Genomic DNA, 15,335 nt, shown 5'->3' with positions numbered 1-15,335 from the left:
CAACAAAATCCCTTGATGGTTTTCAGTAGTTGGGTTTATAGCTGGACGTGGACTTTTGTTTACCTATTCCAAATCACTTTTTTTGTGGTAAAGTTTAGAGGCTTCCTACTTGTGCTATAAAACTGGTTCCTGAGTAAAGAAAAGCTTCATTTCCCCTTGCCAGATTATAGCGTCAAAGCTATCACCAAGACATCTGTCCTTAAGCCTGAAAGTTGGCTCATAAAAGGAGAGGCAGATGGGAACTCTCAAATGCATATTAAGAATTCACATTGGCATGAAGGGCAGCGAGTTGTCCGGTTCCTGTCCAGAAGCAATGGGATTCAGGTGCTCAGCCCCAGATAATTTTTTAGAGGTCCACAGGCATCTGTGCTTTGGTTTCCCTCCGCAAACCCTCCCTCCCCTATGGCCCAGGGCAATCTCTAAGCTGCTAATTATCAGAAAGTAGCAATTAATTCTGAAAATCCCAGATACAGTGAATGTCACACGTGGACATCTGAAAAGCTGTAAAGCCTCGGGCAGTGGTCAGCCTGTTTCAGTTCAGTAAATTATCCTTGGGTGGCACTAAACCTTCTACATAGTGTCTGGGATGAGAAAGCCCAACACACCGCTGCAGCATGCATCTCAAATTGAGCCTTCTGCATGCGCATCGCCAAGGAAACTCGTTTGAAAATAAGCTGGGCAAGCAAAGGCAGTAGAGTCCTTCCTTTTGTCCCAAGACGTTTGACATTGAATATTTCCGCATGATTGTCTGGACTTCTTTCACTCTGATATTCTTCATGTAGGTTGCCAGATCATGGGTTGAGTGTGGTATCCTTTTCCTCCCACTGTCATTCCTCTACTTTTACTCATTTAAAATAAGTGAAATTCCAGACAGGAGTCTTCCTTTTGCTCCTTTTAATAACAAGGGTCTGTTGATCAGACCCACGGGTTGGACCTGCTGGGAGTTGTCTTCGATTGTGAGTTATGGGCAGATCAAGCAATCGATGGTTTAATCCTTTTTCCAACTGAGAAGTATGTGCTCTGTCCATGGCCACGCTTCAGTCAGAAATCCTACTGGTTCCTTCTTTAGCTTAAAACTCAAGTTGATTGAACATATGGAACAGCCAGCAAGTCCTTCCAGTGTCTTCAGGCTGGGTGGGCTCCACGTTGTTGACTTTCTCCAAAGACAACAATTCCATATAGAAAATGTCCAATGGTCTGAGCTCAATGATGGTGCCAACACATGTGAGTATGGGACACACCCAAGTGTAGCATCAGACTGGGCTAATGGGGATAATCCAGAGCTCTGAATGAATGCAAATTCTTCTTTCCAAACTAGTATATTAGATTGGACAGACTGTGTCAGACCCTCTGATGTGCCTAACAGGCTCTTTCCCTTTAGAGAAAGGTTATCAGCTCTTCAAGTTACCAATCACTAAATGTATCTGTCTTGCAGTCACTGGCTGAGGCACTTTTTTCATTTTTTTCTTGCCAGCGTATGCTATGAAAAAGCAACAGCGAGCTGCTAAACTTTTCGGTGCAAAAAGATAAATGCAATAAGCAGTCCTTAAGACGGGTATCCCAACTGCCTTACTCCAAGCAGGTCTTGCTTTACTTGCTGCAATGCAGATTAGAATTTTCAAATCCCGGATTAAATTTATTCTCCAATCCAGTAGGTGGAAACAGTGTCCCCAAAACTGTAGGTTTGCTTGAGAAAAAGTCTGGAGATGTTCCTTTCCAGAGACAGCATGTTACACATCTGTAATGGGAAGTGACTTGGTACACCGACCTCTCTGTTGCAATCAGATTAAAGCTGTTTTCAGGCTTGCGGCAGCTTGAATGGAGACTTTAGTTTTAGCTTTTCTTTGAATATCCTGAAAGATCAGAAGGGCATAAAGAAAAGGATATACAAAACAACAATTCTTCTCATAAAATGAACATTTCAGGGTCTAATCCTGCATCCCTATTGTGCTTTAAACACCTAGTGAAATCAGAAACATACAGCACAGTGCTTGGGGAAAAAAGGTCTCACTGTGGCCAGCAAAATCCTCCTCCAAGCAAAGAGGGTGTTACTGCTCTAAGATGTGTCTTTGGTAATTTAAGATAGAGTAACCATGTGGTCACAGAGGAGATTAACATTCCTTGGCCAGAGAGGACGAGCTTTTATTTTGAAAGCCACCTGGGTTCCACTTAAAAGTAGGAGAATACTTCAGGATTTATTATGACCGGGCAGGCTCCTATTTAACAATGTCAAGACGGAGCTGTGGAAATACGCACGCTTTTCTTCTTTTGAGACACGCAACACACTACATTTTGTCCTTGCACAGCTGTTGCTATTCTGTAACATCAAACCAGCAAAAGTTTGGCCATGAAGGATACCTAATATTTGGATTTTATATGCAGTGTCTCCAATTTATGCACTTAGAATCATGAAGATGACTTATGATGTGTTGTGTTTGCATTGGCAACAGCTCAAAACCAGAAATATATTTCAGGCTTGGCTTTCCAGATATTATCTCAAGTCATTTAAAAGTTCATTATAGGGCACCCGCTAGTGCTGCTATAGTAAAGGGGCTGTCAGCATTTTTCAAGGGTTTATAACTCAGCCATTAAAAAAAAAATTCTCTGTGGGCTGAAACTTGGCATTCAGGGTCTAGGCCCAGCAGTAAATTGTTTTTACAAATTAAAAAAAAATCAGTTTGACTATTATTAAATTATAGGTGGGCTAAATTTTATTTAGAACTTTTTGAGGCCATTCTCCTATACTTCGGTGAATTAAAATGTTTCCAAAATGTTTTTATAGAGTGCTACTCTAAAATATGGACCGGCTTTTGTTACGTTCTTGAAACCCTGAGATTTAACTTAAAACATAATAAGAGTGCTTATCCCAGCATAGCACTTTTCACCTTCAAAGTGCTTTACGAGCATTATCTCATTAATGTACATAACAGCCTCCCCATGATGTAAGAGGGATTATTATCCTCACTTTATAGCTGGAGAGATTGAGCCAAAAGGTTTAAGGCTGTTTTTAAAAGGACTTAGTTGCACAAATCCCATGTGAGCTTTGATTGGCTTTGGGTGTCTACTTCCCTTTGGCTCTTCTAAAAAAATCACAACTGAAGTGATTCACCCAAGACAACTCCGAGCCAGGACTAAAAGTCAGACTTTCCAATGGCCAGTGCCACGAGACTGGTTAATTCTCAGAAGAACAGTAATTACTTTGTACATAAGAACCATCGTGTTTCTAAGAAATTACTCTTTAGGTCAGAGGGAGTCAACTCAGGGCCTCTGGGGAGCTCCTTGATGGCAGGGAGACCGTCAGATGAAATACGGTAAGACCGTGGCCATGCGACACGATGTCTTCATCACGTGTGCAAACAGCGGGTCCATCCTGTTTCATCAGCCCTTTTTGCCTCCTGCTGAAAGCACAAAAGGAGGATTTACCCCCGTTTTTCTTGGCCTCTGGTCCCAGAAGGAGGAGGTGTTAATGCTGATGGCACCAGAGAGTGGCTGGCAGGGGGTGACCTGGACAGAAACCTGGCTACAAGCAGGAACTATTTTATATGTTCCTTGCATAGTTGTTAAACGGAGAGGATGGTGACAGTAGGTGTGGCGGTTTCATGGGTTTTGGTAGGTGAGAGTTGGACACAAGTATAAAAAATAAAATCAGGCTTCTCTTCGCCTCCTCCAAACCGGGCAAGAGCAGCAATGAATGGCTTTTGTGCATGCCAGGGAAGGAATGCTCATAATTTTGTATGCCTCGGTAGGAGTCCAAAGTTTTTTGGAAGCACTGTCAGACATTCAGCTCATTTTCAATTAGAGAACTACTGTGAGAAACGACTTCTGATGAAGCTTCCAATTGCTCAAAACCTGCCCTGTTTAAATCTCATCTCGGGTGATCTGCTTGGTCCAACTTACGATTTGGATGCAAAATTTATGAATTTGAGGACTAAGCTAAGCTGGATTTAGCACATCGTATCATAGAACCATAGACTCGCAGCATGGTGTGAGCAGAAGGGACCTCAAAGCCCACCCAGTGCCACCCCCTGCCCCGGGCAGGGCCACCTTCCACCAGCCCAGGTTGCCCAAAGCCCCGTCCAACCTGGCCTTGAACCCTGCCAGGGAGGGGGCAGCCACAGCTTCTCTGGGCAGCCTGGGCCAGGGCCTCACCCCCCTCACAGGGGAGAATTTCTGCCTCAGATCTCACCTAAATCTCCCCTCTGTCAGTTTAAAACTTCACATTAAACTTTAAACTTTTCAGTTTAAAACATGCATTTTGTTTCAGTGTTTCTATAGTAGTTTGTGGAGGAAGGTGGCAAACACTTAGAGGAGTCAAAAGCTCCTGTCACTGAGAGGCTGTTTCTGTTTGTACCTATAGAGAAGTTGCACCATACCCCTTGCATTACAGCCATACTTTTTCCCACTTTTTTGGTGCTACTGGTAGTTTAAAATCCTTCCCCAGGCTTTGGAAACCTACTCTCCATCCTTACTCCTTTATTTGCCTCTCCTGTATACCATAGGACCTTTAGAATATTATATTTACTGTGGTGTTTGTCAACAAGACCATCACAGGACTGAGGCCATTCTGTTTTCTGACTGTGCTATACTGTAGATGTCTGAACCACTCCTTGAAACATTATCAGGAATTATATAAATGACTGTGGTATGGAAATGTTACATTGGATAATTAAATGTGGTTATCCAGTTCCATGCTATTAGTGTGATTTTATTAAACCCAGATTGTGGAGAGAACCCAAGAATACGTGCGCTGATTTAGGTTATGCTTCCCAGTGAGGTTATTAAGATAGCAAGTAAGTCAGAAACATTTCTGGTCTTGCAGCGAAGCAGGCAGAAAAGATTCTGGAGAGCTGGAAGGTCAGTCTGACACCCTTGGCAAAAGACACGGGACCCTGTTGTCTGCCTTCACCAAGGGCTGGGATTTCTGCCCTTTTTACCCCATCCATAGATTTCCTAACAAATTAGATCCGTGGGAGTGTAGGTACCCGGTAGTATTTTACACAGTTTCATACCTGCACGTTAAAAGGTTAGTTGATCAGCGGGGAAAAAAAAATTAGATCCGTGGGCAGTTCCTTTGTGCTAAATATTTATCCTAATGATTCCTTGGGACCAAATGAGAACAGGGGTGCATTGTATAAAGTGCTATGCAAATACGAGGTAAGAGCTTACATCCTAAACAGATTAAATACAAAGGAAAGAAATATTGATATACTCAAAACATAATGAAGGGAGTAGCTAGTGAAGACGTGATTACAATAGATAATTGGGGGAGTGGATTAGTTAGGCAAGTTAGTTGGCTAAACTCCTTTTATACATGCTGGAGATTTTTTTTTTTCATACTTTTAGGCAGCTTGATTGGTGGAGTTAAGAGTAGCTGTACCTGAGAACGGTGAAGCATAAGCAGCCCAGCACAAATTTACTTACTGATGGGCTTTTCTTGACCTCCTGGGTTGGCTCCGAGAGCGCAGGAACAGAGTACAGCCTCTGGATTTCTCATTCCTTGGCCGCCCTGCTGAGACAGCCAGCAGATGATAATGGGTTTTGGCCACTAATGACCACCGTTAGATTTGAACCTGTGACACAGAGATGAAAGCCCGTGTATTCCATTCCCCGTACCCAATCCATCTCGCTCTCTGCCTTTAAAGGATTTAATTAAATGTTGAATACAGTTAACTAGAAATAGTCCTCTTCCTGAATGATGCAGAATGAAATAGCACTTGACAGGAGAAGGTAATGCTCACAAATGGATTAGAGGAGATTAATTTTGCTAAATTTTGATTTAACATTCCCTATTTTAACAAAAGAATTCTTGATCTTCTGCTTGCACCTACCATGAGACCTATTTCAGATTTAAGATAAACTTTAGTGCTCTTAGCAAGAGAAATAGTGAGAAAAAGGTTTCCATCTCCTAGATACGATCCCTATTCCTCATCTGTGCAGTTAGTGCTTATAAAATCATTGGCATAGTGTCTACACTGCCTTGCAAATCAATTAAAAATGACACTGAGATCTCCACCTCTGAGCAATTCGTTTCATATATTCCTATATTTTGGGGGTCCTGACATGAGCAGAGGCATCAAAATGAGCAGCTAGATTTCTGATACATGTTTTTCATGTTTATTGGTTAGCAAAAAGGAAAAAAATAAAAGAAAGAAGAGCAGTGTTACCTCCTTTTTCTGTGTTGAATGAAGCCAAAGAGGATGATGTTGAGGAAGTAGAGAGAATCTGTGGGCGTATGAATGGAGTTTTCAGGAAATACAGCATTACTGTAGTGCAATGGAAATTCCAAAATGTGTTCCTTTTATTACCATGCAAAACTATATGAGGCTTATTGCCTGCCCTAAAGCATAATTAGCGAGTCTTATTGTTTTCTACTAAATACCTAATAACTCCTTGCTTTGTTTCCCTTTCAAAGACAAGAATGAGCTTTCTTCAAAAAGCCATTTCCCACTGGAATTCTTTATTCACCTTTTTTTTTTTTTTTTTCTCTTTACTTAACAGATTACTTCTTGACGCTTGATGAACCTATGAATAACATAACTACCACCCTGGGCCAGACCGCAGAGCTGCACTGTAAGGTCTCTGGCAATCCTCCTCCGACCGTCCGATGGCTGAAAAACGACGCGCCGGTTGTCCAGGAACCGCGGAGGATCTCCTTCCGTGCCACGAGCTATGGGTCTCGGCTGCGAATAAGGAACCTGGACACTACGGATACCGGCTACTTCCAGTGCGTCGCGACTAACGGCAGAAAGACTGTTTCTACAACTGGGGTGCTTTTTGTAAAATTTGGTGAGTTTTCTCCTTTTAAGGTGGTCAAACTGTTACTTAGAAAAACGACTGTGGAGAAAGGTGTGTTTTTTGACTGAAAACAAACGCACTGATGTGGTGGTGTCAGCCAGTCTGATTCAGACGATTTCTGGGAGTATCTCAGGAGTGGCAGCTTATCCCCTCTGCCTGTTTGCCCCTTGCCCAGCTGAGCTGCCAGTGTTACCAGCTGTAACGGTGGCTTTTACTCCATTAAACCCTACTGGAAGCAGGACTGAAACGCAGGCATCACTGAACAGCAGCACTCATTAACATGCTACCTGAGTGCATTCAGACCAGATGAGAAAAACTATTTTATTTTCAAGTGCCTGAGTGACCTCCTTTGTCTTCAGTCAGTGAGAAATTTCAGCTTCCAGTCTAGATCGGAGGCATGTTAGTGATACACATATATACCTGTCAAGTAGAATAAGCACTTTTTCTCCGAAGTTTATATTGAGATAATTGCCTCCAAAGCTGATTGACTGAGAAGATTCCAAACAAGAAACAGGTTTTGTGTGTCTTCTTCTCCACCTCCATGTTCAGAAGGAAATAATTCACCGAGATGAAGATATTTGTACAGAGTCCAGGTTAATCCTTTTAGGAACTGGACAAATAACACGCAATGAGAGATGTATGGGATGAGTTTCACAGTCTTTTTTTGTAAATCTCCTACTTTTTCTAAATTCTAATAAGAAATTAATCTTTAGATATTCACTTAAGGCAGTTGTCTTTTAGTGTGTATCTGAAATTTTTATCTGAGCAGTGATACTTTTATAGATGCTCCTGTAGAAACCAGTCTTTCTCTTTTTTTCTGCCTGGAGCAATATTCAATCTCACAATTCAGTTTCTAGAGAAAATACTCTTTAGTATGAGCTTCCCTGAAACCTTCTGCAGCTGACTTCAGGCTGCGCCGTGCCAGTGAACATGCACTCCAGCCTGCTCAGCCCTTCCAGTAGTTGCCAAAATACAAACACCGAGGGCGGCAACAACAAAACACGCTCAGCCAGAGCCCGCTGAGGTCAGGGCGAATTTGATCAGTGCCTCTGAATCGGGCCTAGGCTGAATTCCCTGACAAATAATGAAGATTGATAGGGGGAAACGATGCTGTTTTTCTCCCAGTTACAGTTACAACATGGTTTTGTACAAGCCTCCTGTGGTTTGCTGTGACCTCTTCTGTGAGGGCCCGAGACACGGCTGAGGTGCAGGATGAGTGCCTCACCTGTTCATGGTCCTCGTCTACAGCATTCTGCAGGCGTCGCCACAGGATATGGTCTTGTCTTTGGTGCTGAGAAACTGCCACTTGTCTGTTAAACTGCATAAACCACATCCAACATGACAGACTCTTACTTTTATCTTTTAAAAGGTTTTCAAAAGCTTCCTGCTTGCTACCTCACCATAACTCATCGCACTGTTTTTCTTGTGTCATTTTTTCCAGGTCCCCCGCCAACAGCGAGTCCAGGATCATCGTAAGTTGTTTCATGTCTGTTATGTCGATTCATTAATCTTGCATTTCAGCAGTCAGAAGTTCATTTTTCATTTTGTGTGTCAGGAGCTCTTTTACATTCCACTTTAAGTCAGATAGTATGGTAATTTATTATAACTGAATTATCTGTTTTATATATTCTCATGTTATCATGTCAACTCCTATTTCTTATCCGAGACTTCTTAATTTCCAATATTATTACTTTTAGATTCTCTGGTGCCTTCAGTATTTAAAGTGATTTCAGTGTACTTAAAGGTACGAGTAGAAACGGATCTTCATACATGTCATGGCCCAGTACGGAAAATATTTATCGCTCAAAGTAGATTTTACTACCTAAAGGCTTCTTACTGCTTTTAGGGGGTTTGACGGTTGTAAACTGTATCTGTATCTATCTGTACCTATATTAGTAAACTGTCTTAAAACTGAGTTTTTAAAGATTAAGTACCTGGGTGGGAATAGTGGCTATTTTTACAAGTCCCTGTATCCTGGAGCACAGGTTTAATTCATGCTGCTGGGTCCATGCTGCTGGATCTGAGCAGTTGCCACGTCGTGTTTTGGCAGTGGAGGTTCTGTCTTTGGTAGCTTTTGAGAACGTGCATTTATCTTGCCTTCCAGTTTCAAGACACATGATCAAACTTGCTCATCTTTTTCAGTCCCTTATTGTTTTCAAGTGTGATCTTCAACTATTCTGAAGTTTTAAATTAATTTTGTGATAGTGTGTCCAGCTTATTCACATCTTACATGCATGGAACAATACTGAAAACCCACCTCTCCTGTTGGGGGAAGCTGCACCATTAGAAGAGAAACACGGTACCAACTAAAAAATAAAATGAACTATTAATACAATTACAAGGGATGCAAAAGCTCGGGGATGTGAATGTTCCTGACTGTCCTTACAGCAGATGGTTCACAAAGTATTGCAGAGGATAGAAATTAGGGGAAGCATCTGACCACAAAAGGACATGCTAGGATGCCCTCTAATGGAATATCATAAAATGTGTTTTTGTCTTCCCTTTTGAAGGTACCTGGCGTGAAGTTACAGCGTTTGTTTTGGAAGGGGAGCTCTTTGCTCAGACTGAGGCTCTGTTCTGTGGTTGCGGTGTTCTGGGGAGGAAAGCTCCATGGTGCTGAGGGAAAATGGGGGCTGTTGTGCTCTTTAACACTTTGGAGACTTGATTAGTGAGTTGAGAAGATGGTATTTTGTATCTGCTTCCACCTAGTTTGGGGTTTCTGAAATTTGTCCGGTTAAGCAACACACCCTTGGTGGTCAGAAACCCACGGGAGAGGTGTGTGGGCACAGAAAGCAGAGAGCTGTGCTGGAACAGGCTCTCTAGGCTACTCAGGATTGCCTCACTTTTTAAAAACAAAATAGATTTGGGAACCTTTTTCCCATTTTTCTTTCTGGCAGGATTTTGGGGAGGGTTTTGCCCCCTTGCAAAAAAAAAAAGACCACAACTTAACTAGCTAAAAGCCTCACCCAGTTATGGAGAAGTAATGGCAAATGGTGTCTCTAATTCAGTGAGTGTTAGGCTGAGCTTCAAGATGATGTCTACACAGCATCATCCAGACCATGAGGAAAAAACAAACCAGTGTCATGAGTGCTAGTTTGGAGACTAGGAATATTATGCTCTGCCTAAGCTAAGCACCCTTCTTCAAGCTTGACATGACTCTGTCTTATTCTGCGTGCAAGGCCCATATATCCAGGGAAAACAATCACTGTTTTCTGTATGCACCATATCAAGCATTAAATTGGCTTTGAAGTGACTTAATCCAAGATTTTAATTTTGTTTTCAACATTTGCTGCCCTGGTATACGTGCATACAAACACAAAGAGTGTGAAAAGATGGAAAAAAAAAAGTGAAGTGTCCTCCTTAATAGTTCTCTTTAATAGTTGACTTTATGATTGTGCCTTATAATTTTAATGAATAAAGATATTTAATCACTCTTCATGACCCTGGGAGGTTGTGGGCCCTGTCTAGTAAGACGTCACATTGTACTAAATATTGGAGAGAAACAGATCCAAAGAAAGGATGCAGAGAGATCCCCATTTTACTGAATGAAGAACGTTTACATTCCTGTAGAAGCTAAGCAGATTTCATTTATGAAACAAGAAAATCGGGAAATAGCTTACGACCAAGAAATTGTAAACTTGGAACTCATACTAAATGAGAGTAAAAAAAAAAGGTCAGTGTACGTTGTCTTGAACCTAGTTCATGTCTGCTGCCTGTGGCATGACTGCAAGAGCCTTACGGATAGCAGCAGAGGGTTCGAAGTGTGTGAAGCGAAGTTGCACAGAGGAATTGCGTGTTGTGGAATGCAGGAGGGAAATTGCCTTGAAATCTGTTCCTTGCTGTTTGCTATTCCTTCCATATAAACAATATCTTGAGTATTGTGTAGCCTACTTACGCGTAGCCTTCTTCCCGTACAAGTTGGCAAACAAATTTGTAGCTATGAAATGAATGAAAATTTGGTGGAAGTGCCTGTGGTAAGAGCGAGCCCACATTACACAGGTCAGTGACACAAAACCGTGTTTGAAGGACTGCAGGCTAAAGGCAGCAGTACTCTTCAGCACAGGGGAACAGAGCATTTTGTACAGCTCTGCTAAATCTTCTTGTCTGAAAAACACATTTATTTAAGCTGTTTTAGAGATTAAAACATATTTTTTTTCTGGTATTTTGATTGCAAATTTCCTCAAATATGAAGAGAAGTTGGAGCCTGCTCCCTGTGAGACCCTTTGAAGTGCGTCAGCCCTTGGACTATTATGTTGTTTCATAGTCTTGATGCCGTTTTAGGACTCCTCATTGCTATTAGATGAACAAGAAGTATAGACACGGGAAATGCCTGCCTTTATCTGTGAAAACCGACCCTATCTGTGCCAGCCTCAATTTTCAAGTTCCTGGTTGATATACTACATGGTCCACCTCCCTCCCCATCGTTTAAGACTCTTGGGAGTCCTATGGGAAACTACTGTCTTCAGAAACAGTCCTCAAAGTGGGTAATGAAAGAGTTTCCTGCCATTTTTTCCAAAAGTTAAGGTATCGCTCCTGGTTCTTTGTCTAAACTGGCTGTGGGTCCGTGGGGTCAAGCTGATTTTGGTTCCTCAGAAGACATTTATGGATAACCTACGTCTCTGTTCCCTTGCGGTGCAGGCTGACTGCTGGTGTTGCTCTGAGCAAATGGACACTCACTGTACATCATCATAGGGACATTTCATATTCTTTTACAGTGGTTAAATGAAGGCTAAATATGGAAAGCACTTTGAAGGATGTTGCGGAAATGAAAACTCATACTTGGATAGTGTTTGTGCTTTATCAGCGCGAGTTTCTTCTCATAGGATAAGGCAGTTAACAAAATTGATGGCAAGTAGCAGCCTGGTTCAGTGGGCGTGCTTTTCCCATGTTGTCTTTATCAATCTACCATGAGTGGAAGGTTCTGTTCATTTAAGGACTTAATTTGAGGATCATGTTTTTTCAAAAAATCCATATGCTCAGCACTTTTTCTTCGTATAAATTTATAGGTGCAGAGTTTTGCACTGATATGATGGCAGAAAAATAGGGCCAACTGTAGCTTAAAAAGAAAGGTTAAATGGATGACTTCTGTAAAAGAAGACAGGCAGTGCTAGATAATGTAATAATTCATGTGTGCGTTATATCCTTATTCTTTCTGCTTTCCTTAAGCACTGTTATAGTTGGCGAGAGCCAAAAGTCTGATTTGCAAATCATTCTGAAGCAAATGAAAGAAAATCCGCAGAAACGTCCCACTGCAGTCCATAAGGAAATCAAGAAACCAAGGTATTGCTGCAGCATAAAGCACTGCCCGACCTGAATGTCCTTCCTTTAACTCTCCTGAGTTTGGCAAAGGACAGCTTTAAAGCCCTTATCTATGAGGCTGTGGAGTTACATTCCATTAACATGCTCTGCTGTTCTGCATCTCTGACATAGGTTGAAGAAGCTTCTTTTGTTTAAAAAAAACCAACCCAACCCACGCTCCTGCTTTATAAATAAATCATTATTTTATCTTGTGTTTTGCCAGAAGGTGCTACAGATACAGCACCAGCTACAAGCAGCTCCATGAGCTGTGGGGAGAGTGTGAATGCCTCTGTCCCACAGCCCGGATGCGTGCCCTGGCACTGGGCGGCCACACTGGCTCCGGCTCTCGGACTCCTGGAATAGTTTCCCTAAAGTGGATGGTGTCAAGGGCACCTCCACAACAGGCAGGACTCTGGGGGGGCCTCTTCTGGCAGATAAGTCAGGTCCTGCTGACTCTTGGTGTAAAAGGCCACCATCAGCTCATTTAGCCCCTTCTTTTTTCCATGGAATTTATGAATGCGAACTCTGATTGATTAAATAAGTCAAGGAAGGTCAAAGGGAACATTTTTCTAGTTAACTGTGCCTTGCATTTTTCCATGTGTGTATCTATTTTACACACATACAGATGCACTGCTGTAGCTATCGCTTCTAAAACTTGCCCGAAAGTCCATAACTTTAACATTACTTTTGAAGTTCCCATGCTTCACCTCACTTTGAAACTCACTTTTTATCCATCATCCATGGCAAATTTTTGTCCTTTAAGAACATAGAAATGTGTATCCTAACCTCAGGATTTTCCTGTTGCTACAGAGATTGAAATCGGAAAGGGCTGAGGTCAGAGCAAAGCAGATTCCTGGAGATGAGAGAATTTAATATAACAATGGAGATACTTTGTCTTGGAAAATGGTTGTGTGCCCAATCTTTTTCTATTATTATTGTGGTTTTTTACTTCATTCTGTATTGTTTCCACTACCTGGAGCAATGGCCCTGTGCTTGCCCTGAACTTGACCCACTCCGGGAGAAATCCTAGGTGCAAGTCACTGAAATCAGAGGAGGTTACTTGCACTCTGTTCGAGAACTGCCACAAGAGCTCTAGAGTGAGAAAGAAAACAAACCCACCTTTTTTACATGGTCTAGTCTACAAACGAGCTTGACAAACCCAGCTGGAGTCTATTCCAGTGGGAAGAGTTCAGGAAAATTCTCTGTGTATTCTGCGTTGGAGCTGTACAAAACCAATTTATTGTGTTGTGAGCGTGTTTCAAAAAGGCTTAACCTGCAGGTGAAATAGTTTTCCCTCAACACCACAGACTTTTAACTTCATGACAGTGGAAACATCAGAAGAACAGTGTGGCACCTTTTGGAACTATTCTGTAAGTTCAGAAGACACGGTGGTTTAGGTTTTAAAGGAGAAAAATGAGTAGCCCATCGATATTGCTGCTCTTGGATGTGCAGTGGTTACAACGGCGTGGATGTAAATCAGACTGGATGTGTAGACCCTGGATTGGCACCTCCTGAGTAGAGTATATACAGTCCTTGCATCACAATTGCTCTTGAGCAGTCCTTTTATTCTTAATGGAGCCTTTTCTATATATATAACCTAAATATGGTATTGTTTTGTTCTTTATTTAACCACTGGGAATGAGGAGAAGAGAGGAGAAGGCTGTAATTTTAAGGGGCATTCGATTCATAAAATCAAATGGGGTTTGTGATTCCCAGAAATAGCTTGCAAAGCTTGTGAAACCACAAACCTCACGGGATTCTCTCATCCTCTCTTTCAGCGATTAAGGGGGTTTTTTTGTTTGTTTGTTTGTTTTTAGTTAAACACATCTGGGCTTTTAGTAAAACAGATCTTTTACACAGTGGCTCTGTGTGGCTGGATGTCAGCATGGTTCCTTCAACGAGAAAACGCATAACCGCTGGCCAGCATCCAGGTGAGACTTGGCCGACTGTGTATTTGATTGTAGATTTCAGAGTAATAGAGAGATTTTCCCCTTTTGGCCGTAGAGGCTAAATTTTTGTAGAAGAAAAAAATGCTGATAAAGAGACAAGAGTAGATTCACCAGAGAACCACTCCAGCAGCATCCTGAGACCGACCTCCCTGCCCACAGCACCCAAGCTGGGCACCGGCTTGACCCCCAGGATCTTGGTGAAGGAGGGGTTATCGATTTTCAGTCCTGTAACATGTTTTTTGGCCCTCACTGAAACTACCTCCCTGTTGCTTAGTGCCAGTGGAAATTTTGAATGAGCGCTGGAGGCAAGTCTCACGAGTTTTGGTGCAGGATCTTTTATAGCCCCGCTGCATGTTGGTGCAACAGCTTGTCCGTACGGCCTATAGGATCTGAGATGCAAACCTGAAGTGGGATATTCCATGTGGAGGCCAATATAAATATATTTGTGCAAAAAAATCACGCGGTACGAAGATGAAGTCTGAGTGGCTGATGCTGACAGAAACCATGTTACGTTCTGTTGCATTACTTCATTCGAATGAAAATAATACTCCTGTAGTTTTGCCAGGGTCTGAGAGTCAGATTATCTGCTGTGAGCATGCCAGGCGTGGAATTGAAATGTTTCCAGGGAGAGCTGGACTTGTCCTCTTCACTGGGGCTTTGATCTGGTGCACACTTATCTGTTATTCCACTGTCTCACCTTTTCCCTTGTCCTGATTATTCTGCTGTGATTTTCTTTGCAACATTCCTGTAGCATCACAGATGGTAAGGTGACTGCTGAGGCACCAGGGTGTATGATTTAGGAGGAGGAATGCTTTTGGACTTTTCTTGAGCAAGCAAAAATAAATTAAAACCTCTGGGTAAAGGTAGTACAGAATTTAGGAAGCCGTGTTTGTGTCTTGTATTAAAGCAGTTGATTCTAGACAGTATTCTAGTGTGTTTTATCTACCTCAAGATACTTACATAGCTAAATATACACGTTATCTGAGAATCCCAGGATCCTTTGCCTCTTTACCTCCTCTTATCTCCCAGACCACATGCGGGAAGCTGAGCTGGAGTAAGATGAAAGGTGTGTTTCAGCTGCCTTAACTGCAGCTGTTTGTGCTACTTCAGATGCAGCTAAAGTCACACTGGTCACCTTGTCTTGGGTTTGACACCCTGGGATGATCTGCCCAAGCTGTTGCGTGCGTAGCCTGTAACAAAACAGAGAATTGAGCTCTGTCTCTGGAGGTGTAGGCCAAAACCTGTGCCATTGGATTGTTGTTCTTGTCTGCTGTGGCCATCCACTAGTTTTCA

The 15,335-nt window shown here is 42.2% G+C and overlaps 1 protein-coding gene across 1 annotated transcript in view; it reads left to right on the top strand.

Annotated features, from left to right (window-relative positions):
* The window catches only part of ROR1 (receptor tyrosine kinase like orphan receptor 1), a 173,578-nt gene that overhangs the window by 123,371 nt on the left and 34,872 nt on the right, over positions 1 to 15,335 (top strand). The window contains exons 3-4 of the mRNA XM_074906047.1: positions 6,499 to 6,786; positions 8,237 to 8,267. Coding sequence (XP_074762148.1) covers positions 6,499 to 6,786; positions 8,237 to 8,267 — 319 coding nt within the window. The remainder of the gene's footprint in view (positions 1 to 6,498; positions 6,787 to 8,236; positions 8,268 to 15,335) is intronic.

This window comes from Athene noctua, chromosome 5 (assembly GCF_965140245.1).
Source record: "Athene noctua chromosome 5, bAthNoc1.hap1.1, whole genome shotgun sequence".
In the NCBI taxonomy this organism is placed as follows: domain Eukaryota; kingdom Metazoa; phylum Chordata; class Aves; order Strigiformes; family Strigidae; genus Athene; species Athene noctua.
Note: the sequence above shows the minus strand (reverse complement) of the source record. Positions and strands in the feature narration are given on the sequence as shown.